We start from the raw sequence: 23,699 nt of genomic DNA on the forward strand, positions 1-23,699 counted from the left end.
GAAATGATTTTAATTTATCTAATAATTTTCAAGGAGATTATAAAATTATTTAAATAAGAAAAAAAAGAATGAAATATTTGTAACATATGTTTGTTCAGAAAACAAACACAAAAATTAAAGTGAATATTTACTTTTTTTTCTTATTATTTTTTCAGTGATTGTTGTTATTTTAACACGTGGTTGAGTGACAGGTTTTATTTTTGTGGTTTCCTTTTGAGATCGGGACTAATATTGTTTCTTCATTTTTTTAAACCTCTTTGCTGCCCCCTGGTGGCGCCAGCCGTCCACTGCAGCCTGAAATAATATGAAGGATTTCATTTTTGTTAATGCTGGTGCGCCCCCTGCTGTTCAATGACGGGAGTGAAAAGTTTATTTTCCAAGATTGAAATCTTAGAAAAAGAAAATCAGATTTTCCAGAAAATCTAATTTTCTGGAATCAACAAAATCAGATTTTCCTGATTCCAGAAAATCTGGAATCAAGACATATGTTCAGTTTATTTTGGTTTTAACGGTACTGCTTTCCAGATTTTTTAGTTTTCTGGGATTATTTAGCAGCTTTCTGATGTGGAGAATCATCAAGTCTCCTCTGTACGGAAGCCTTGATGTGCCACTGCTTAAATACACAGAAATAAGTTGATTTAATAAGAAAATAAATAAATAAAAGTAGATTAATGCTTTATTTGAATAAATCCAAAAAGTAAAATATTTTAAGTGGACATTTAAGTAAAGATGTGATTAGCAAGTGTTTCATTTTCAAGAAGATGAAAATTAAAGTGGTTAATGTCCCAAAAAAAAAAATATATATATATTAAAAATATTTAGACTAATCTCAGGAATTTTTTAGAAAAACCCCCAAGGACATTTATGAGCTCCCAAAATAAAAAGTTTGTGGGAATTTTTGTTTTTTAGAAATGTAGGGAATGATCTCATTTTTGTCTTTTTTTGTTGTTGAGAAAAAATAAAAACATCAAAAGTTGAAAATTTGTGAGAAAAACAAAATTCAGGAATGTTGAGAATAATCTCAGAAAATTTTTTAAAAAATTTAAAGTTTCAAGTTTTGGAAATTAAATGAATTTTATAAGTAAAAAAAAAAAGAAAGATTAGTCTAAAAAGATCTGACTTATTTCTATCCAAGTTTTGACTTTTATAGCTCATAAATTTCGTGGAGGTTTCTAGCAAATTGCTGATATGAATCTCAGCATATTTGAGTTTTTTGGCAGAAATTTAAATCCTTTTCTTGCCATTTACAATGGCCATAATACGCCGTTTCCATGGCAACACGCGCAGGCATAAGAATCAGTTATTAAAGGAAGACAGCCTGCTTTAATTTTATTTTATTTTTCTGTAAACAAATAAAACACTTACCAGCAAAGTGAGATTGTTCCTTTTTATTTTATCTATGACCAATTTGTTTTACGTAAACTTCACTAAATCATACATGTAGCTACCCAACCTGTCTGAAATGCTTAAACCAACCATTGAAGTTGGTTTATTTTTGATAATTCCTCCATGTTCTTGTTCTTTTTTTTATGACGGAGACCAATAAATAATAACTTTTTTCACCCAGCTCTTTGTTCCAAACTGACCCCGTTTACAGCTGCTCAGAAACGTCACTCTGTTTTAAAACAACCAAGAAATCTCCGTCTTGTTGCGTTATTGTTCTGGATTTCCTCCACTGCGGCGGACAGGAAGTTGGCTGACGTACATACAGCCTTTATGCAGACGGGGGGAAATAATGACAGCTGTGAGCTGCAGATGGATTCGCTTAACGTGAAACGGGAAATAGATCTATCTGAAGGGAGAAGGTGAAAACCCAGAAGAAAACAGGAAGTTTTAAACGGGACCTACACATTTAGCTACTTCCATCTAGGTTTCTACTGCGTCTAAAAACAGATCAAGCCGTTTTGGGGGCAATAAGTTAATGTTTTTTGGTGACTGAAAATGAGGGATTTCAAATTAAGGAGCGCTGCGCCGTTACCTAGCAACCCAGGCAGAGTTTTAACGTTACCTAGCAACCAAAGCGAAGCGCCAGCATTTGGTCGACTGGTTTCACCGCTTTATGCGCTCAAAATGGCTGCTGGAAAGGTGAACTGTTTTGTTTTTGGCTTACCATCAAGAAACTACTTGATGTTTTTTTCGGTTTGCAGCCATTTTCTCGTGCGAGTTGAGTTGGGGGGCGTGGCCAATGGCAGCAGCTAAATTTGGATTTAAGTGATAAGAAGCCCTAACAAACAAACAGGCAAAAAATTATCAGATTGAAATTTAATAATCTAAGAAAGATTGTGTTAAAAAAAAAGAAGAAAAAAAGAGTAATGAACATGTTTTGGAAGCAATAATAGAATAAAATCTACTAAAAAGTAAATAGTTTATTTTTATAAATTATTATTATTATTATTATTATTATTATTATTATTATTATTATTATTATTATTATTATTAATTTATTTACATAGAACATTTTTCAAATCAAATTTACTTGCATAGCACATTAAAGAACAACTGCCTTTGGCATTTTTAAACAAATGTTACAAAATGTTTTATATTAGAACATTTAAATTAAAACATCATAAATGACACAAGAATCACAAAAGACATCAAAACAATTAAAATACGTAACAATATAAGACAAAGTAAAATAATAAAAACACAAAATAAATTCAAATATTATAAGTTTTTTTTAATTAAAGTTAATTTTAGTTAGTCAAGAAATAAACTAATATCAGGTAAAAATCTGTTCTCCCATTTAAATCCACTAGTTCACACTTCTGTCTCTGGGTGGCGCTATAAAACAGTACAAATCATTATCTCCTCTGTTAAACTCTATATCCTTAAAATGCTAATTATTATTACTTTTCTTCATGACGTTAGAGAAACGTTTCATCAGTTTGGGTTTTAATTGGACCATTTTTCCTTTTTGAAGTTAATTTTAACCATTTCCCACCATTTTTAGCTTTTCTTAAAATCTGTTTTCAGAGTTCTGCAGTAGAGAAAGAAAAGAGTCATTAATTTAATCACACATTAATATATCTGGTTCCGGTTCTGCATACTTTCAGCCCCATTTCACAAACAAAACAAAGTCAACATGAGTTGCACCAGATCAGTTTGTAGGACTTTCTGTTACACAAGCAAACATGTTTCCATTTAAGTAGAAAAAAAGCATCTTGTGAAGAACTGAGCAGATGATGTGTTGACTCAAAGTGAAACTGAACATTTGTGTGTTAAAGTGCAGGCAGTGGCAGCGCTGAGAAATCCAGAGTTTATATAAAGACAGTCCAACAGCTCTGCGAGAATCTATTTTTAGACAATGTCATGTGAATCAGATGGAGAACAAGCGATGAGGGAATTTTAATGTCCAAGAAACAGAAACGACTGAAAGCTGGAGGAAAACTCACAGCAGCTCCATTGTTACCAGTCGTTAAACAGCATGTTGCAACATAAACATTTTTCAGTGCAGATAATTCACTTCCAGACAAAATGAACTTTTATTAGATAGTAAAGTTCTGACCGCAGGCAGGTAAACTGCCTCCTGTCAGAGGGTGGGACATTTAAAACAGCAGCATGGCATAGTCAAAGCATCTTGTGATGGTCCCAGTCCGCAGGCAGCCATGGCCTGCCAAAGGCTGTCCAGAAAAGAAAACTGGAGAACAAGAGGTGGGATAATGGCTCCTTGGACCAGGCAGCAATTAAGGAAGATTGTCTGGACGTCTGGTGGATGTTCAGGCCGTCTGTGTGTTTCACATGGAAAGGACATGAAACTACAGTCGAACAGGCAACAGGATTAGATCATGGTTTTCTTGGAAGCCTACCAACCAACCAACCAATGGACCAACCAACCAACCAACCAACCAACCAACCAACCAACCAACCAACCAACCAACCAACCAACCAACCAATGGACCAACCAACCAACCAACCAACCAACCAACCAACCAACCAACCAACCAACCAACCAACCAATCGACTGACCGACCAAATTCAATTCAAAAATACTTTATTGCTCTACAAGGTAAATTAAATTAAGTCAACCATTCAACCAATTGACTGACCGTCCAACCGGCCAACCAACCATCCAACCAACCAACCAACCGACAAACCGACCAACCAAACAACTGGCCAACCAAATGTACGTTTTGACTATGGCAGCCTTGAACAACATCCCATTTGCTTTGCAACGAATAAAAAAAAAAACTAACCAACCATCTAACTGACTGACCAATCAACCAACTTTCTGTCCTTCTTGACTGTGGCAGCCTTGAACAACGTCCTTATACTCGCCCGAAGTGTTTTCCATCCAGCCAACCAACCTTCTCTGATTCTTGACTTTGAACATCCTCATTACTGCCCTTCGGTGCTTCTAAAACTCAACACTTTCACAAGAAAATAGCTGCACTGGCCCTTTAAGAAGAGGCGACTACATGCATAAAGCCAGATGTTTGTGTTCCTGCCTTTCATAGAAAGCTGCTTTGGGTTTCTGCAGAGGTTTGTGTCGTTCATTGCTGCTCCAGGCTGACTCAGAGCTCCGGTCATCTGCGGTGACGCTGCGCAGCTCTGGCTCCTGTTTGTCAGCAGCCTCTCACAGGAAATGAGCTGCAAGCCAGACAGTGAAAACCTGATCCAGAGTCACTTTTCAGACCCACAAACAAAGACACATTTCTTTCTCTTCCCGCTCCTCCACCACTGAACTACTAATCCAAACCAATCCGGCTCTTTTCCCAGTTCTTGTTTTGATCCAGAGAGACGAGGATTTGCTGGCTCCTAACCCTGCGCCTCTTGTTCAACCTGTTTCAAAACAACTTGTTTTATTAGGCCATCTGCAGTCGGTCCGTCCAGCTGGAAAAACGCAGCGGTGAACCCACTGAGCCGGGTCGCTCCGCTCCGTCCCGATCCTCCTTCATCTTTCTGCTAAAGGACTTTCTCTGAATGTCACAGCAGGAGTTCGCTGTAAATCACTTTATAAATACGGATTTTTTTCCCCCCGCAGTCGGAGAGAAGCGCTCGCAGCAGACTGGAGGTTTTCCAGCAGCATTCAGCTGCTGCGGCACATCGTGTTTTTACCAGCAGGTGCAGCTCAGGCCGCAAAATGTTATGGAACAACAACAACAACAAGGCTTAATTCTTTATTAGCACGACATCACCAGACTTTTGGACGTTTCCTTCCACTGGCATGGACGAATAACACGGAGGAAAATAACTTTATAGCATTAAAAACTGTACAAAACAAAATAAAAGCAAATTATGTGAGACCTTTAAGTTTAAAATCAATTTCGCCAGTACACTTTTTAGAAAAGTCTTTATTTTTCCTTTGACTTTGATTTTAAATCATCAGAGCTCTTCGAATAAATTAGCACAACTTTTTATTTATATACAAAAAACGCAACATCTGAAGTTAATGTTACTGTTTTTTTGTTTTAGAAAAAGTTTGTTAACTGGAACAAACTTCGTTTTATTTTGGTATTTGTTTCATTTTACTTTTTTCTAAATGGTATGGACTACTTTTTTGTCTCGAAATAAAATATTTACTGTTCAAAAAATACAAAATCAAAATTTTATGTCAATATTTTTTTGAATTCTTCATCTTCAACTTTAATTTTAATTAATGCTGCTTTCACTGAAACACAGAAAAATTAAACTGCAGACTTAATTCTTTCCAACTATTTTCTTTTATGTTTGTTGAGAAAAATTAGCAACATTTTATAGCAGAAAGGATCCAAAGGCGAATAGATGAGCAAACCGACTTTATTACACTGTAAGGAAAAGATAAGACGCTGGAAAAAACGGAAAATCCAGAAACAAAGATCCTAAATTAGAATCTTGAAACAGGATGCGACAAAAATAATCGAAAAACAAAACATCTAGAGAGGATTTGACTTGAAGCCGATTGAAAAGATTAACTGGACTGAGTTAATTTCAGGAAACCAAACAAAGAAATCAGGGAACTAATAAATCATCCATTCATCCACTACATGCAGGGTGAATGGGTGAGGTGTGAATGAGCACAGAATTAGGTTTAAAAATGGAGCAAATAAAAATAAAGCTGGTAATGTTTTGTTAAAATGGAGCTGAACCTTCTGAGAGACATAAAGACGGTTACAAAGTCGGCCTTCTATCACCTGAAGAACATTTCAAGATTTAGAGGATGAATGAAATCTACAAGAACTCATCTGTGTTTATCTTTAGTAAAGTAACAAGTCTGTTAGTTTACAAACTAACTTCCAGAAAACTGCAAAACAGCCGAAACACTGAGTTCCTTCAAATGAAGGTTAAAACTTAGACTGTTTATAGAATTGATTTTGAAATAAATTAATGGAAAATTGACCATCATTTTGATATTTATTGATGATTTTGATGGTACTTTTGAACAAATTTGTTCTGTCATGTTAATATCTTAGAGTATTTTCTACAGTTTGAACAAAAATAATTCAAAGGAAAAATCCACAAAAATGCCTAAAGATGAGACATTTTATGATATATAAAATTTAGATAAAGTATCAGTATTGATGATACTGATTCCATATCTAGTTAGTATTCAACCAAAATATAAAATATTGCACAGCTCTAGTAAAATTATCACACCCAGCCACAGCAGCAAAAAAAAAAGGGCAAATATTTCAAAATACAGAACAAAAAAATCAACTAAAGCTTCACAAGCAGAGCAGGAATGAAAGCGCTCCTCTACGTCCCAACATGATTTATGTTTCTGGTAAATTGTTTTTCAGACGTCGTCGGAGTGGATTTGTGCAGGATGGGATGCATGTGATCAATAAAACCCAGTTTTAGTGAGCAGGTCTGACAACATTTTCTGCAGTAAAATTAGCTTCATATTGATGTCGTACCTTAGAGGTCATGCAAAGAATTGAGCTTTAAGGTTAATACATTATGGAAGGTAAATAAAAAAGCTGAAAACTACTGGAAATATGGTTAAGCTTGAGATAACAGAAATAATGTTTTTCAGTAAATCTAAAAAAAGGGATGAATTCATGTAAAAATGACAATAAAACAATAAAAGGCCAATGACTGGTGAGAGATTTCTACTAACTGACAGAAAATATAAAATATTCCAACCATTTATCTACAACTTTCAGCCTAATTTTCCTTTTTTCAGCCTGTAGATGAGAACTTTTTATAGTGCAGCAGATAACTGAATATTTTACAAAAATCTTTCACATGTGGATACAAGAACCAAACTGGGCACAAAATTCAAAATGGCCGCCATCATTGTCGTCAATGAAAATCTACTTTTGCACTAAATCTGCTGATATTTATCACAGATAAATAATTTTGGTGTCAAATCATGCATAATTGGACCCATAGAAATTACATTTCCTCATTTTTCAAAATGCCTACCAAGGTTGTCATGGAAAATTAATGTTTGCAATAAAATTGACAATTAGATAAATATATTTGATGTCAAATTTAAACATTGGAAATCATTTGTATTTTCTTGATCTTGTGCTTTGTTTTTCTGGCGGACATTTTTCAAAATGGCCGCCATGGTTGTAATGGAGAAAATGTTTGCACTAAAATCGGCAGTAGTTTTTGCCAGTAGCGGGCACAGCTGTCTAAAAGTTAGGTTCACAAACCACTAATTCGCTGAAAAGATGCTTAGCTATGCTAATGCTAAACCACTAAAGACATAAAACATTTTCAGAAGCTAAAGCTGAACATAAAAATGTCTGGAAGCTAACACTACACAGCTAAAGATAAAACAACTAGCTGAAGCTAACACTACCATCAAAAAATTCCCAGAAGCTAACACTAAACTGCTAAAAACAAATAATGGGAAGCTAACGCTAAGCTGTGAAACACACAAAGTAGCGGAGGCTAACGCTAACCATTAAGACGACTGTAAGTCTGTGTTGCAAGTCTACATATTTTTCTACTTGATTGAGATTTACAAACAGCAAGTACTGTAATAAAGTTACAATAATACCAGAAAAGAGTCAGAATATCTCAAGACAAAAAGGACGAAACATTATGAGAATAAAGCTGAAATATTTTGAGAATAAATTAATATTTCTAGAAGAGAGTCATGACGTTGTGAGAATGAAGTCAAAACATTTTGACTTTATTCTCACATAATCTCTTGATGGTGTGGCCCAAACCCTCAAAAACGGCGGCCATCTTGAAAAATGGCAGTGATGCTAATGGGAAATATGAGAAACATGCAACCTGAGCTTGCTAATGTTTGTGCTTGTATCCACATGTGAAATATTTTCTCGGTAACATTCTGCTCCTTCAGTACACGAACGTGATGAGCGTCTGCTGTGACGCTTCTGAGGAGTTTTCCTTGGACTCCAGTGGGAAAACCAGGTGTGGGAAGAACTGGGAGAAGGTGTGAAGTGGCGGCCCGATGACGCTGTACGCCTTCAGAGCCGACAGTCCGTTCAGAACGCCGACGTCGACGAAGCTCATGTGGTGGGAAGTGGAGGAGTCCAGCTCCGGCGCCGACCCGGCAGACGGCGAAATCCTGATTTCCTGGTCGGGGTACGGCGCTCCGGGGGCGGCGCTGTGAACGCTGAGGGTCCGCAGCCCGAGCAGAACCAGCTGCCGGCTCTGCAGCGACTCCACGCCGCAGAACGACAGCCGCAGATGAGTGACGGCGCTGCTGTTGAGCAGTTCCTCCAGCACCCACAGCTCCCACACCCACACCGCCACGGTCCGCCCGAGGCTGGCGCGGTCCAGGGATGACCGCGGGACGGTGCTGCAGCGGCACCAGGAGTCGGCCTGGTCCTCGTCGCAGTCCGGGACCAGAGCCGGGCAGCTGCAGGTCCGCAGGCCGGCGCCGCTGTCGAATAGCAGCGTGACGTTCGCCGCTTCAGGGGCGGAGAGCATCGGCTGGCAGTCAGAGGTCAGCGCGAACATCAACCACAGCGACCATGGCAACAAGGCAGAGCGCGCCGCGTTTGGAGGCATCCCCATGGAAACCGAGCTGACTACATCTTCACGGGGTGGAAGGTCGAACTGCAAAATAAAAAAACAAAGTGACCAATTTAAAGGAGGGTTCAGTGCGGCCACTGAAGACAGAAAACCTTCTGTTTAGTTTGGAACTGAATAGTGGAAGTGGAGCCTCCTGCACAACCAACAGGAATGAATTAAGAGCTATCAGGATGGTAAATCAACAATTGAACCCCTGCCTTTTCCAGCAGCCATTGTGCAGTGCATGCACCTTTAAAACCAGATGACCAAACGTGCTGGAGCTCAGCTTTGGTTGCTAGGTGATGGGTGGAGTTCTGCTACGGTTGCTAGGCAATAGTTTGGTTCAGTGAGGGGAAGTTCCTGCTGATTTGTGACTTTACATTCAGGAGGTTTTTCAAACTGCTCATTTTCCAGACAGCAAAAAACACGAACTGATTGAGAAAAAACATCTGGGTGTTTATTTTTAAGCACTTTTGCTGTTTTTAGAAGCAGACCCAAATGGAAGAACAAAAAACCCTGCAAAATGTGAATTTTACATCATATTTGCCCGTTAGAATCTAAGAAAGGAGCTTTTTGTAACCTGCAGCAGCTTCCAGGCTGAACTTTACAACATGTGGACGCCAGCTCCAGCTGAACGTTTCTTCTTTTTATTTCTCATCCAGCTCCGGCCCTCCATTTCACACATGCACACACACGTGCACACATAATTGAGCCACTTATTTGACTTTAATGGAGACCAGGCCGAGTTGCTGCCGCTGGCATGAGCTGGTGTGCCACGCTGCACATCGGCCAGCCACATTAACTAAAACACAGGCTTCATTCAGGAAGAGCGAGCGGAAAAGTGGAAAAGCAACGCTTACTTTTCCATACTCTCTTTCTGTGAGTGGAGAACTTTCCAGGCTTATTGTTTATCCAACTTTCCTCGACTCTTTAGGATGATCTGATGTTTTCTCCTGGTACTGACATTTTGATGCATGAAAAATTCATTAAAAAGTTTTTTGATAATAAATTAATCTTTTTTGAGTGGATGTTGATGCGTCCACCTAAACAAATCAAAAATACATCAAAACAACTTCAACTTCACACCCTGATGCCTTCACTGAACCCCTGGAATTGAATGTTTGGGGTGAAAATCTAACCAAAAAAAAGTGACATCCCAGAAATTTCACCCCAACGTCAGAGAAATTCAAATAAAACCGAACATTTCCATCCCAGACTCTACAGTTCCCGGTTAGAACGTTAAATGTTAATGTTTCTGGCAGGACAATGTAAAACTTTAACTTGTTTAAAAGGCTGACGTTTCTAATTTCAACATGGCGACATGAGTTAGGTCTGCCAATAGACTTTTAGAATAACAAGGTTTGGCCAGAGAAGGTCCATACACTGCAAAAACACCAAATCTTACCAAGTATTTTGGTCTGGTTTCTAGTAGAAACATTGCAGTGAACTTAAAAGAAGACAAAACTAACTTACAGGGAGCTTTCTTGCAAGATATGAGAGGTTTTTTTTAGAACATAGCTTACATTTTCAAAGCAAAAAAAGCTGAAATGCTACTTGACATCCTATGGACCTTACCAAGCTCCGCCCAGAAACGCCCCTCGAAAGTCTCACATGACTGCATGTCTCACAAACAAAGCCTCGCAGTGCTTAGTTTCTATCTGTAAACATGGCATTTTTCATTCCGACTGACTCTGCAGAGTATTTCTGAGTCGATTATTGTAGCATTTCTGCCGGATTTCCAAAACATATCAGCCATGACAATGGACAGGGGAACCAACAAGTTCATGTCATCTTTTTTGGACGACATCAAGGTGTTTGAGCCACGCGATGCCTCCAACATTGTGCTCGTCACAGCTAAATGCTACCAGTCGATGAGGAACACAGATCCTCACACCCTCAGCATAAATATAGCTGTGGACAAGATCACTGACGCCTATTGTTCTTGCAAGGCTGGGTAAGTCGGGCATTCATGCTTTTGACGGTGACTTCTGTTGGCAAATGTTCGTATGTGCCTAGGCCTGATACACGGTACTTGGAGGCTTGGAGGCTAACACAATTAGCGTGGCTAACATGATTAGTTTAGTAAAAAGCCTTTTCAGGTAAAATAAAATCTTTAATGTATGTCAGATACGGTACACATTGCATATTGATCTGTTCAGCTACCGTAAGACTAACAGACAGGCTTCAAGGTGTAAAAGTTGTATCGGTACTGCCATTATGCTCTACTTGGCTAAAAGGTTTTCATAATGGATGTGTTTATTATTGACTTTATTTTTTCATTCACTAAACACAAAGAAAGCAAAGCAATAATACTTACACCAGCAGACACTCCTTTGTTCTTATTGATCCTATGATGGTTGAGCTGAAAAACGCGGTCGTGCACAAGCTTTAATCCAAGTAAGGCATTCCGTTTCAAATTTTGGAAATCTGTGAACTTTAGTTCCACAAACACGATCAGGATACCTGACATCGCCTGTGCAGATACCCCACTGACGGTGGAGTACCATTCTTTTTCGAGTCCTGACGCAAAAACTTTCTGCCGGTCTGCTAGTCCACAATGTACATTAGCATGTTTTACTACTGTAGCTTGTGTTTGTGAGACGGTCACGCACGTGGGAGCTGCGCTGTGACGTAAAATGGGCATTAGCCAATGAAACGCGGCCCCTGTGGTAAGGTCCATTGGCTGGGATTTCCAAAGCAGCCAATTATTCGGCCAATCAGCAAATGCGCTGCTAAGGCCTAATGCATCTTTGTTTCTTATTATTCTTCCACTAAATGAATTGGTTTTTTGGAGGCCTAGACATTCATGTAAACTCAGAGTTTTGCATATTTTTTCAGTTGTATGTCATATTTATTATTTACATATTTTAAAGGTTTCACAAAAGTTCCTTGAGAAGTAGCTCAACAGCGCCCCCCACCTGTAACTTTCAAGACACCCTCGTCATTAAGCTTAGTTTATTGTAGAGGCATGAAATTTGGTACACTTGTAGAACTTCCCAAAACCTTTTACACCCACGCTCTAGAAGAAACAGGAAGTCGGCCATGTTGGATTGAACTTGTGATTTTGACAATGATTTGGCTAATTTTGACCTCTGTATTCATCAAACTCCTCGTAAAGGTTTTGACTGATCGACTTGAAAATTGTTGTGTTTGCTTCTGAGGCATAGAGGATATGAAGTTATCAAAATCGTGACTTTTCATGCTTGCAAAAGGGGCGTGGCTGGACCTCAAACTTTGACTACGCTCCAAAAACATAGCAGTTCTTATAACTCTGACAAGGAAAGTAAAACAGGGACAAAACCGACTGTGACTGGTCTTCATCTCATTCCTAAAGAAACTGTATGGTCAAATGCTGACATCATACTGTGGTTCCCGAATCCCATGAAGACCAAGGGTCTGGTTTACCCACATTCCAGATTCTGAACACGTTAACAACGTTTTGTATTCAAGAAATGTCATCAAGAAGACAATGAGGAAGAGTTTAAATGTACGGATGTCTTCTTGGAGCCTTGGTTAGCTCCCGTCAGTCTCCATGGTTCCCAACTGGAAAAGCAAAGGAATGCTGCCTTCAGGGCTGGGATGAGTCTCTGCCTCCAGTGGAGGAGTTCACATTTATGGCCATCTTTAGAGCAGAACGGAGGGATAGAGGAGAGATACCTCTGCAATTACAAAGCAGTTGCTCCAGTCTATGATGACATCCTGTATACCGTCAGATGAAATTAGATTTCTTTAGAGTTTTCTAATAATATGTGCAACTAAGAGTAGATCCAGAACTTTGTTTTAAGTTCCCTGTTGGTTCAGAAACCACTTGGAATACCAAAGTAAGAGCTAATGCTTTCTGCACTTTTATTGCAGTATTTTCTGAACTACTTTATTGTTTTATTAAACTTAATTTTATTTCTTATTTTACCATACATATCTATGATAATGTAATTATTGTGAAGCACTTTGGTCAGCTCAGGTTGTTGTCAAAGTGGTATATAAATAAACTTTAACATGACAAGACAAAGTTTTATTCATAGTTTGGCTTCCTGCGACTCATTTGTTTTTTTTCTACTTTATGATGCATTCTTTGACTGACGCGTTAAAGGAGACCTAACCCTAACCCTATTATGCAAAATTCACATTTTCACATTTTTATGCTTCTTTTCAGGTCTCTACTGTTTCTAAAAAAAAAACAACAACAAAAAAACAAAACAAAAAAAGCCAGTACTTAAATAAAAACATCTGACCATTTTTTGGCAACAAGTTCATGTTTTTTGGTGTCTGGACAATGAACCATTTCAAAAACCTCCTGAACATTGAGTCACATTCAACAGGCACTCAGCTGTTACCTAGCAACCCCAGCTAAGACCAGCCCGTCACCTAGCAACCCAAGTGGAACTCCAGCACGTTTGGTCAGGTTTTACTGCTCAATGCAGGAAAAGACAAGTGTTTGGTTGTTGACTTACCATCCAGAAACCATTTGCTGCATTCTTGTTGGTTGTGCAGAGGGCTCTACTTCTCCTTTTCATAGATATAGGGTTGTATAATTGTGCATTTGTGGCCATTTTCACATGTGAGTGTAAATGCTGAGATGGGAGGGCGTGGCTAGCGGCAGATTATTTGGTTTGAAAGTGACAAGATGCCCTAAAACAGCTCATTCTGAAAGAAAATCTCACTATCTGGGAATAATTTGTCTAAAAAATGCAATGAACATATTTTCTTTAGACCAGAAACCTATGCTAACCTGTTGAAGGAAGCATCATAGGTCACCTTTAAAAAGCAGAAAACTAAACACAACCTCTCACCAAACCTATCAATTCATAGTTCTCGCAAGTCTGAACAGGAAGTGATCTGCACCACTGAACCCTTAGCTAGCAGAAAAAAAAAGCTACATTAGCTAAGCTAATTTAGCTAGTTTGGCAGTAAGTACTACAGTAAATATCTCAGAATTACACAGAGAATAAGTGTAGAGAACTAAAAAACTGCAATGGAGTAATAGTTGTAATGTACTTATCTTGTTTATATGTTAGACGGGAACGAGGGGAGAGCTAGTTCCAAGATTGTGGCTTGTTTATTGTTGCCATAGCAACTCCATAGCAACCGCCTGCCAAGCTGGCCATCCGTTACAAAGTTTCAAGAACCGTGAAGGCACACGAGAATTAGAGCTCCCTCATGTTTGACAACTTCTAAACAAATGTGATTTGTAGTCCAGAAAATACGGCAAGTCTTGAGCTTTACAGAGTTAGTTTTCTCAAATGACAGAGAGGAGTTTTAGAAGAAGGGGTTAAGAAGGAAGTGAAATGCCTGACCTGAGGCTAAATTAAAGCTTGCCATCTAATTCCCAGATCTGGAAGCATGATGCGGCCTCCATAAATAAGTGTGACCTCAGTGAGGTTGGTTTACAGAAGCAGCTGCCCTCCACGCAGCCATCTTACCTCACTGCTGATGTTAGTCATCGTCTCTCCAGCTGCTGCTGGGGCCGAGCTTTCCCACACACCATGTCAGTCATTATCCTTCACTCTGCATCTGTTCCTGCTGTCTCCACCATCATCATCATCTTTCCTTTCCCTCCGTTTCAACCAAACGGATGCTAACCGACCATGTTTTAGTGAGAATCCGGATTCGTTTATTCCACTCCGTACCGGTTTAGTTTTAAAGGAACAGACGTTTTCCAGGCTGGTAAGGATTAGTCGCACATCAGACGCAGATGGAAAATGGAGGAATAAAGAGTTAATTAGGCCGTGATGTGGCCGGCTCTCCACACGCTCTCGGCTTGTTAAAGGCGAGGCTCGATGCATTCCTGTGACATCATGCTACGCCGCAGCCACCCACCCTAATCCTCCTGTCTCATTCTCAGCACCTCCGCTCCACCGTTTCTCATCCGTCTTCACACCAAGACATCCCTGCCACGCTGGTGTCAATAGCTGTGTTTCCGTAACAACTATGTGCAAAATATATGACCACATATCGCTGATGTCGAGAAAAACAACACCATGTCGTAATTGTGGTGTTTTCATCAAATAAGAAATGCAATTAAAACCAGTCCTGGATAAGTTAAAAAACATCCCACACTGATTTTTTCCTACTTCCTGTTTTCTTCTTTGTTGTTTCCGCCAGCAGTAACATCCAGTTGTTTTGACTGTGGGATGCAAATGTAAGCGATTCCATTGCAGTTTTTAGTCGATTCATTAGTGATCAAAATAACCTTTTATAAAGTGATGATGGTGCATACCGTTCTCTTTCTGGCCCAATGTCATCCTTTGGTTCAGACCCAAAGTCAGTGAATGACTTCTGCATCACATTTTGAACTGATTCTTGGTTCTGAACAAAGTATTGCTCTGAACAGATTCCCAAATCTGAAGAAAGTCCTGAACAGATTCCTGATTCTCAAACAGATTCCTGAACCATGTGTCGACTCAAAATCAATTATTTTATTCTCTTACAGCTTTGAAACAGATTCTTGAATCTAGACAGAAGTTCAACTCTGAACCAGTTCTTTTTCTGAACTGGTTCCTCATAAAAGGTATTTTCTGAGCATTTTTCACTGCTTTCCTCTGGATTTTCTCTGATTTTCACTCAGTTTCACCACAGTTCTTGTTTATGAGCACTTTTTTTTGTTACATAACTTTGACTTTTGACTCATTCTTGCAGAAAAAAAAAGACTCAAATGAATCAGCAGATGAACCAGCGACAGTCGACAAATTAGTAAGACTAAAACTTTTCAGTTTTTTATTAGCTGACCTCACTTTTATTTCCACTTTTAAAGTTGTAGCTGCAGGAAATGATTATTTGATAAAGAACAGTTCTGTTTCCTAAATTACACAAAGCTCTGATTGTACTTTCAGAATAAAAGAAACTCTTTTTTAATACAGTTTAGAGTAAAAAATGATGCATTTTTGCAGTTAAGGTATTCCCTACTCTTTTCTAATCCAAAAATCAGTTTAAAATCAACAGATGTGGTAATTTCTAGTTCAGTGCAAATATCTTAGACCACTTGAAATAAGACAAAACTAACTCTGGTGCAACTAAAACTTAAAAAAATAATAATTTCTTAATGAGTATTAAAGGATCGTTGACTTAAAACAAGCTTCTATATGTTGCTGAAAAGTTACTTGTAAGTTAGTTTTGTCGTATTTCTTTTGTACAGGATATTTGCACTAGAAACTATACCAAAAATACTTGGAAAGATTTTTACAGTGTAGGAAATCTTTTCTCCATTCTACATTCCAATAACACCAAATCTTACTAAATATTTTTGGTCTATATTTAGTGCAAATATCTTCGTACACGAGAAATAGGACAAAACTAAGTTATGTAACTTTTCTGCAAGCTGCAGCGGCTTGTTTTAAGTCTTGAATATTGATGAAAAATTACTAGTTATCCTGGCAGATTTGTTCACTTTTAATAAAACATATTCTTCCAATATAATCGTCTAATGAGTTTAGTAATTTTCCATCAATATTAAGGAATTATTGACTAAAACAAGCTCCTATTTCTTGCTGTGAAGTTACTTTTACGTTAGTTTTGTCTCATTTAAAGTGAAATGAGCCGTTTTCAGTTGAACCTAGACCAAAAGTACTTGTTAACATTTTGTGTTTTTGCAGTGCATGCTTGTAAAACTCACTGTGTTGGGCTGGCGGCTGCAGCCGTCTGCTTCCAGGCTGATCTATCCGGCTTCCTCTGGCGCTGAGAGAAGTTTCCACATCTATCCAGATCCCGGCTGGAGAAAGTCACTGCAAACGCAAACAGAGGAGCCGTTCATGCCAAGGAAACGGGAACGAGACAGAGAGCGGAGGAAGAGGTTTTACTTTGTGAAGCAGGGATGGAAACATTCCTGACCACATGCGTCTGTACGGAAAGCTCTCGGTCCATTTTCTCTGCTGTCCCTCTCTGGGTTTTTCCCCCCCCCCTTTTCTCCTCCTCTTTTGGGAAACACCTCCCAGTGATTTTCTTCCTCCCACGCTCAGAGTTTCCTTTGAATGCCATCTGGTGGCAGGAAAATTATTACCGTGATAATTTCTGCACAGTTTTATGTATTCCATGTGAGATTCCTGGACGAGGAGAAAGTGATCAAAAGGAGGAGGAATGTGATGAGATTATGTTCGGCTTTTCCCCAGGAATCAATCCTTCCCCCCCGGGGAGTTTTCCCCGAAATCCTCCATAAATCAGCAGAAAAACCCAGAAGGAGCATATAAACACGTCCCGGGTGTCACAGAAAGAAAATGGAAAGCAGGAGATGCTCAGAAGCTACAATGAATTAAAATCCAAGACTTACTGGTCTAAAGGAAGAAAGTTCAAATCCCAGAAGTATTTCTGCATGATCTCCCAGGGAAAAGCTCTTTCTGGGTGCTACATAATAATATTATGGAATAATAGCTTTCAGTGGTTTAGTTATTATTATATATGAAAATGTCGTCTTGTTTTGGCATATGAAGGCTATTTGTAGATAAGAAATGGAGGAGTAAATTTCTGCCAAAAATCTCTGAAATTTTTGAGAAGAAACATAAATTTCTGGGTTTCAAAAGTCAAAAATTTGCTAGAAAAAAAAATCTGAAATTATAAGATTAATCTCAGAAATTTTCTAGAAAAACAAAAACATTTCTGGGTTCCAAAAGCTGAAAGCTTCTGACTCATGAAATATTTGAATTTCCAAGTCAAATATTTTTGACTTTTGAAATTCAGAAATTTTCAAGTATTTTTCTCGCAAATTTTGAAATTTTCTAGAAAAAACAAGAACATTTCTGATTTTGAAAAGTCAAAAATTTGTTGGAAAAAACTCAGAAATTGATAGATTAATTTCACAAATTTTCAAGAAAAATGTGTCAATTTATGAGATTTAAAAGTTAAAAGTTTTTGACTTGAAATTCAGAAATCTTCAAAGTTTTCTTCGCAAGGATTATATTCTAACATATCTTTTAGACAAATTTAATTATATACATGGATTTGTGTGTAATTCTTGAAATGTTTTGCATATATTTTGAATTAGCATCATTACTAATGTGCATTTTAATTTGTTTAATTTACAACTACTCATTGCTATAAACAGTGTTTTGCTGTGTAGTTTGCTTAGGGTCATTTATTGTGTTTTGTTTAATGCATAGGGACAGAAGCTGCTGCTCTGATGTTGACCACTAACTTGACTTTGATGTTTGATTCTAAGTAATGTTTCAATCATATGCTAGTGTCTGAATATTACACATTTACTGCAGTTATTATCTTTGAAAACTGAATGAACTGAGTAAATCTTGCTTCCGCTACCCCAGATTAAGACCTAAATCTAAGAATGAAACTCTCAGTCTATATCTGCACCTGCAGTTGGGAGAAACGGTTTGGTTAAAAACATGAAAAATGCAGAAATGCAGGTTTTTAGTAGCTTTCCCCCCCAGATTGACACTTAAAGCACCAGTAAAATATATTTTTAGATCTATATTACTGGTCACATATTGAAAAATATACTTTTTTTAAAATGTCCTTTTCCACAAACATCCAATCAAAAGACAATGTATTCATCCTCATTACTTCCTTTTCTAACAGTCTTGTGTTTTTATTTATAAAATAAATAAAACGGAGAACCTTTAAAAATGTTAGCAATAGTGGAACAGGAAGTACTTTTATTTTGAAATTACAGACCGGACCGGTCTTGTGATGTAGAAGCTAGCTTAGCAGCTACAGTCTACCAGAGTCTGTTAGTTACGATTTATTTTGTTCTGAAATGATTCAAAGTCATTTAAACAGTTTTCAATTGGAGAAACATTATTATGAAGTTACAACAAACATGAATAGATTATTAGAACATCCCATAACCATCATCAATGGAAAATAATCAAGCTAATTCTTTCAGAGTAAAACACACAGCAGCTGCAGTCTGTAGCTCACATAACAGCGTCTTTAACTCTTTATTACCAGATAAATAAAGTTACTAAGACTCGAGTTTCACACCGGGAGACAAAATCAAGTCCAAAGTCTTCAGGACACAAATTATGTTTGAAGTTTTCAAAACAAATAAATGCGCCAAAAATGTCCAAATTAACAGAATGACAGGATAATAATTAAGGGCTTTTTAAAAATGTATTTATTTTTGCTTGTTTTCATTAAATAAATGCAAATAAAGTAGTTACTGAATAAGTTTGTTCACCAATAAGTCATTAAAAACATGCTGCACCACTTCCTGTCGTCTACCATTTTTCTGCCAGTAGTAACATCCGGTTGTTGATCACGTGACTCCTGACGCAAAAAAAAAAAAGTTTCCATTAAGCACGTTTATTTTTGCAATTCCAAATTACACAATTTTTATTATCAATAGCTGCTTTTCCATTACAAATGTGCGCAAAACTTTGCCAATATTCCACTAATGTCGAAAAAAACAACAACACAATTTTGCAATTGGTGTTTCCACTAAATAAGAAGTTAACTTCTTATTTAAGACATGATCCTCCAACTACTTCCAGCCTTCTTCTTCTTCTTGTTCTTCATGATTTGCATCAGTAACAACATCCGGTTGTTGATCATGTGAAAAAGTGTTTCCAGTGGAGTTTTGTGAAATAAATCACTACGGTCAAAACGCCGTCGTCATCCTCACGCCGAAACCTCCTTCCCGAAAAACATTTCTTTTTAAATTGTTTCCATGAAATTTAGTTTTGAAATGTCAAACTGTAAAATTATGTTTTCGGTTACCTTTGATCTGTAAGACTGATTGACATATTTTAAGGTGCTTCATTATTATTATTTTTGACAAAATGTAATGTTTATTACTTGTTTCATCACTAATGACTGTATAAAGCACTTGAAGCTGGAATACACAAATACATTTGACTTAAAATGTTCAGAAACACTCACGTACTTATTTTCAGAGCCTTTCAGCTCATTAATAAATGTATTTATTTGTGCAGGAATAAATAAATGTGGTGTAATAGTTAATTAGAGCCTCTGTGATAGTTTTAAACCAGGAGGGAAGTGAAAACATTCCCTGATTTGACCACAAGAGGGCAGCATTGGCCTGGTAATTCCCCCGATCTCTCAGCAGGGGGTCCGTGTTTGGGGGTTTTACTCTCCTTTTAATAAAACAGCTGCATTTCTGTGTTGCTTACATAAAACTAAATCCACTAGACTGATATTTTCCACTAGAATCCACCTCCAAAAATGTTTATGTAAACTTATATTTATGTTTGACGTTTTTAATAAGAGGGACGAAAACCTCTCCAATAGTTCAGATGTTACTGTAGAAACTGAAATAAATCAAATTGAAAAGCCATCTTGTAAATTCAGTCATTTATTCTGACTGTCTGGTTATCAATGTGATTCAAACAAATTCAAAACTACAATAAAAACACACAAAAAAATCTGATTTTTTTTTTACTGATTTATGGATTAAATCAGGAGGGTCTGTTTGTGACACTTTGGTGAATTTGTTGTTTAATTTTGGTTTACAGTGCTTTTTAAAAAATACATCTGGGCTCTCAGTCTACACAAACATTACACTGTAAAAACACAAAACCTTATTTGGTCTAATCTCTAGTGTGAATATCTTGGCATAGTTGAAATAAGACAAAAACTAATAAGTAACTTTTTAGGGCTTGTTTTAAAAAAAAATACTTCTTAAATATTTCACTTATAACATTGGAGATATATCTTGTTTTAAGTGAAATATTCTCCAACTGAAAATATATTTTACTAAATAAATATTCAAGAATAATTGAAGTAAAACAAGCTCCTGTAGCTTTCTGAAAATAACTTGTTAGGTTCGTTTTATTTCAAGTGTACTAAGATATTGGCACTAAAAACTAGATCTAAAATACTAACATTTACAGTGCATGTTGTTAAGTTTTATAACTAGCATATTTAGTGCAGCTATGTCTTGGCTTAATGCAACAATGTATAATTTGTTGAAGTAAAACTTAACATTTTCATCAATCCTCTTAAATAATATTAATCAAGAATATCTGATTTATTTGTTTCTTGCTCTTGGTACAATTTACATGATTTTTGTTTAATTTGTCCTGATTTGGACTTTATTTACACTGAAAAAAGAGAATCGAGATCCAACATTAAAAAAAGTTCATTTGTAGGGATGCACAGATATAAAAATTTGGGCCGATATTGATATTAATATTGCTGCTGTGGCCAATTAATAACATTTACTATATGTACGGTATATAATTATTTCTTTACCGTTTCTGGAAAAAAGCAACAAAATAAAAATCAATTGTGTTTTTTCATGTTGGCCCAGTTCTACAAAATGAACAGATAACACGTTAAAAAACGACTAATATCAGCTGATATTGATTAATTTGCTCCATGCTGAATTAAGTTTGTCAAACTTAATTTGATTACTTGTACCAAATTAACCCTTTTTTAAAGTTGGACCACTTGTTTTCTTTTTTCAGTGTAGATGAAATGAAAAAAAAAAAAGAAACTGAATTTTTTATTTTAAAATGATCCAAGATAATTATCCCTTAATAATAAATTATCTGAAGCTAAACTGCTATTCAAAACATAAACTTAACAGTTTACATGATGGATTTTATTTATTTAATTGGAATAATTTAGGCATTTAATGATTAAAAATGAATAATTTGAATGTATCAGTAGGTGAGCAGAAAACCAGTCAGGACTTTTCTGACCTTTCCGCAGATATCGGCTGACAGCCCTGAGCGGGTCGGAAGCCCGTTAGCTCCCGGTCGGGTAACCCGATCCGCCCTGCGAAAATGCAACAGTGTCTGAGAGGTCATTCTCCTCCAAATACCACCCCCCCGACCCGGGCCGGTGTCAGAGGGCCAAATCGATCCGCGTGACCCCGGCCCTTTTTTCCACCACTGAACTTTCACCCCAAGCCTAACAAAGCAAGAAAGGAAAGAAAAACTTGATAGTTGGAGAGTGTTTTCAGTGCAGAGCAAACACTGCAGCACCTATTGGGCGGTTTGTGTGTTCGGGTCCAGACAGACAGGACGTCCCACCGTAAACGGGCCTGCAGCCAGTCCAGAGAAAATCTGCCCAGAAATCCTCATTTTATTTATTTATTCATCATCCAAACGATCAAACAAGCAACAAAAATAATATAGAGAAGAAGAGTTGAGGTACCTTCACTGCAAAAACAAAATGTTACCAAGAATATTTTCCTGTTTCTGATTAAATAAGACAAAAATAACTTAAAAGTAACATTTGAGCAAGATATAAGAGCTTGTTTTAAGCTAATAATTCATGATTACTGGTGAAAATGTTGATTTTTTTTTTACTTCCATTTGGGTCTCTACCGCTTTTAAAAACCAAGGCACTCATCAAAATAACTTTTCAGATGTAGGAGTTTGTTTTACGTCACTTATTCTTTTATATTTATGAAAAAAACCTCCTAGTTCTGCTGCCAGATTTTTATTAAATATTCAAACAAGCAAAACTATATAAGGAAGAGGATGACTTATTGTACTTTCACTGCAAAAACATAAAATCTTACCAAAACTTTTTGTCTAGTTTCTGATGCAGATATCTTAGTCCACTTGAATTAAGACAAAGTTTCTTTTAAGTTAAAATAACTTAAAAGAAACTTTAAAGCAAAATATATGAGCTTGTTTTGAACCAATAATTCTTGAGTATTAATGAAAAAGTTGTTTTTGACCTTTTTATTCATCAACCATTTACATTGATATATATTGCAGTATATTGTCTTTACAAATATGCTACATTCTACTCCTTCCAAAAACCAGGCACATAAAAAAACATGCAGATGTTTTTTTAAATAAGGTAATGCTGTTGGGGGCCTGAAAATGAGCCAATTCCAAATGTAATGTCACAAATCAGCAGGCACTGTCCCTCACCTAGCAACCGCAGCGGAGTTCTGCCGTTACCCGGCAACCCCAGTGGAGTCCTGCCGTTACCTGGCAACCCCAGTGGAGTTCTGCTGTTACCCGGCAACCCCATTGGAGTTCTGCCGTTACCCGGCAACCCCATTGGAGTTCTGCCGTTACCCGGCAACCCCATTGGAGTTCTGCCGTTACCCGGCAACCCCATTGGAGTTCTCCCGTTACCCGGCAACCCCATTGGAGTTCCCCCGTTACCCGGCAACCCCATTGGAGTTCCGCCGTTACCCGGCAACCCCATTGGAGTACTGCAGTTACCCGGCAACCCCATTGGAGTTCTGCCGTTACCCGGCAACCCCATTGGAGTTCTGCCGTTACCCGGCAACCCCATTGGAGTTCTGCCGTTACCCGCCAACCCCATTGGAGTTCTGCCGTTACCTGGCAACCCCAGTGGAGTTCTGATGTTACCCGGCAACCCCAGTGGAGTCCTACCGTTACCCGGCAACCCCAGTGGAGTCCTACCGTTACCCGGCAACCCCAGTGGAGTTCTGCCGTTACCCGGCAACCCCATTGGAGTTCTGCCGTTACCCGGCAACCCCATTGGAGTTCTCCCGTTACCCGGCAACCCCATTGGAGTTCCCCCGTTACCCGGCAACCCCATTGGAGTTCCGCCGTTACCCGGCAACCCCATTGGAGTACTGCAGTTACCCGGCAACCCCATTGGAGTTCTGCCGTTACCCGGCAACCCCATTGGAGTTCTGCCGTTACCCGGCAACCCCATTGGAGTTCTGCCGTTACCCGCCAACCCCATTGGAGTTCTGCCGTTACCTGGCAACCCCAGTGGAGTTCTGATGTTACCCGGCAACCCCAGTGGAGTCCTACCGTTACCCGGCAACCCCAGTGGAGTCCTACCGTTACCCGGCAACCCCAGTGGAGTTCTGCCGTTACCCGGCAACCCCATTGGAGTTCTGCCGTTACCCGGCAACCCCTTTGTACTATATCTATATA

At 38.0% G+C, this 23,699-nt stretch overlaps 1 protein-coding gene across 5 annotated transcripts in view; it reads right to left on the bottom strand.

Moving 5' to 3' along the window:
• Positions 1 to 5,720: 5,720 nt before the first annotated feature.
• LOC103461792 (exosomal polycystin-1-interacting protein) overlaps positions 5,721 to 23,699 on the bottom strand; it is a 59,508-nt gene continuing 41,529 nt past the window's right edge. For 3 of the 5 annotated variants that reach the window (XM_017303759.2, XM_008404149.3, XM_017303761.2), the window contains 2 exons: positions 16,526 to 16,634; positions 5,721 to 8,961 (listed from right to left, as the gene is read on the bottom strand). In XM_017303759.2, coding sequence (XP_017159248.2) covers positions 8,236 to 8,919 — 684 coding nt within the window. In that variant the 5' untranslated portion in view covers positions 8,920 to 8,961; positions 16,526 to 16,634 and the 3' untranslated portion in view covers positions 5,721 to 8,235. Of the gene's footprint in view, positions 8,962 to 14,336; positions 15,264 to 16,525; positions 16,635 to 16,709; positions 16,830 to 23,699 lie in introns of those variants that run through there. The other 2 variants (XM_008404148.3, XM_008404146.3) reach the window with 2 other exon arrangements.

The sequence above is a fragment of the Poecilia reticulata genome, chromosome 2 (assembly GCF_904066995.2).
Source record: "Poecilia reticulata chromosome 2, P_reticulata-male-v2, whole genome shotgun sequence".
NCBI classification, from domain to species: Eukaryota; Metazoa; Chordata; class Actinopteri; order Cyprinodontiformes; family Poeciliidae; genus Poecilia; species Poecilia reticulata.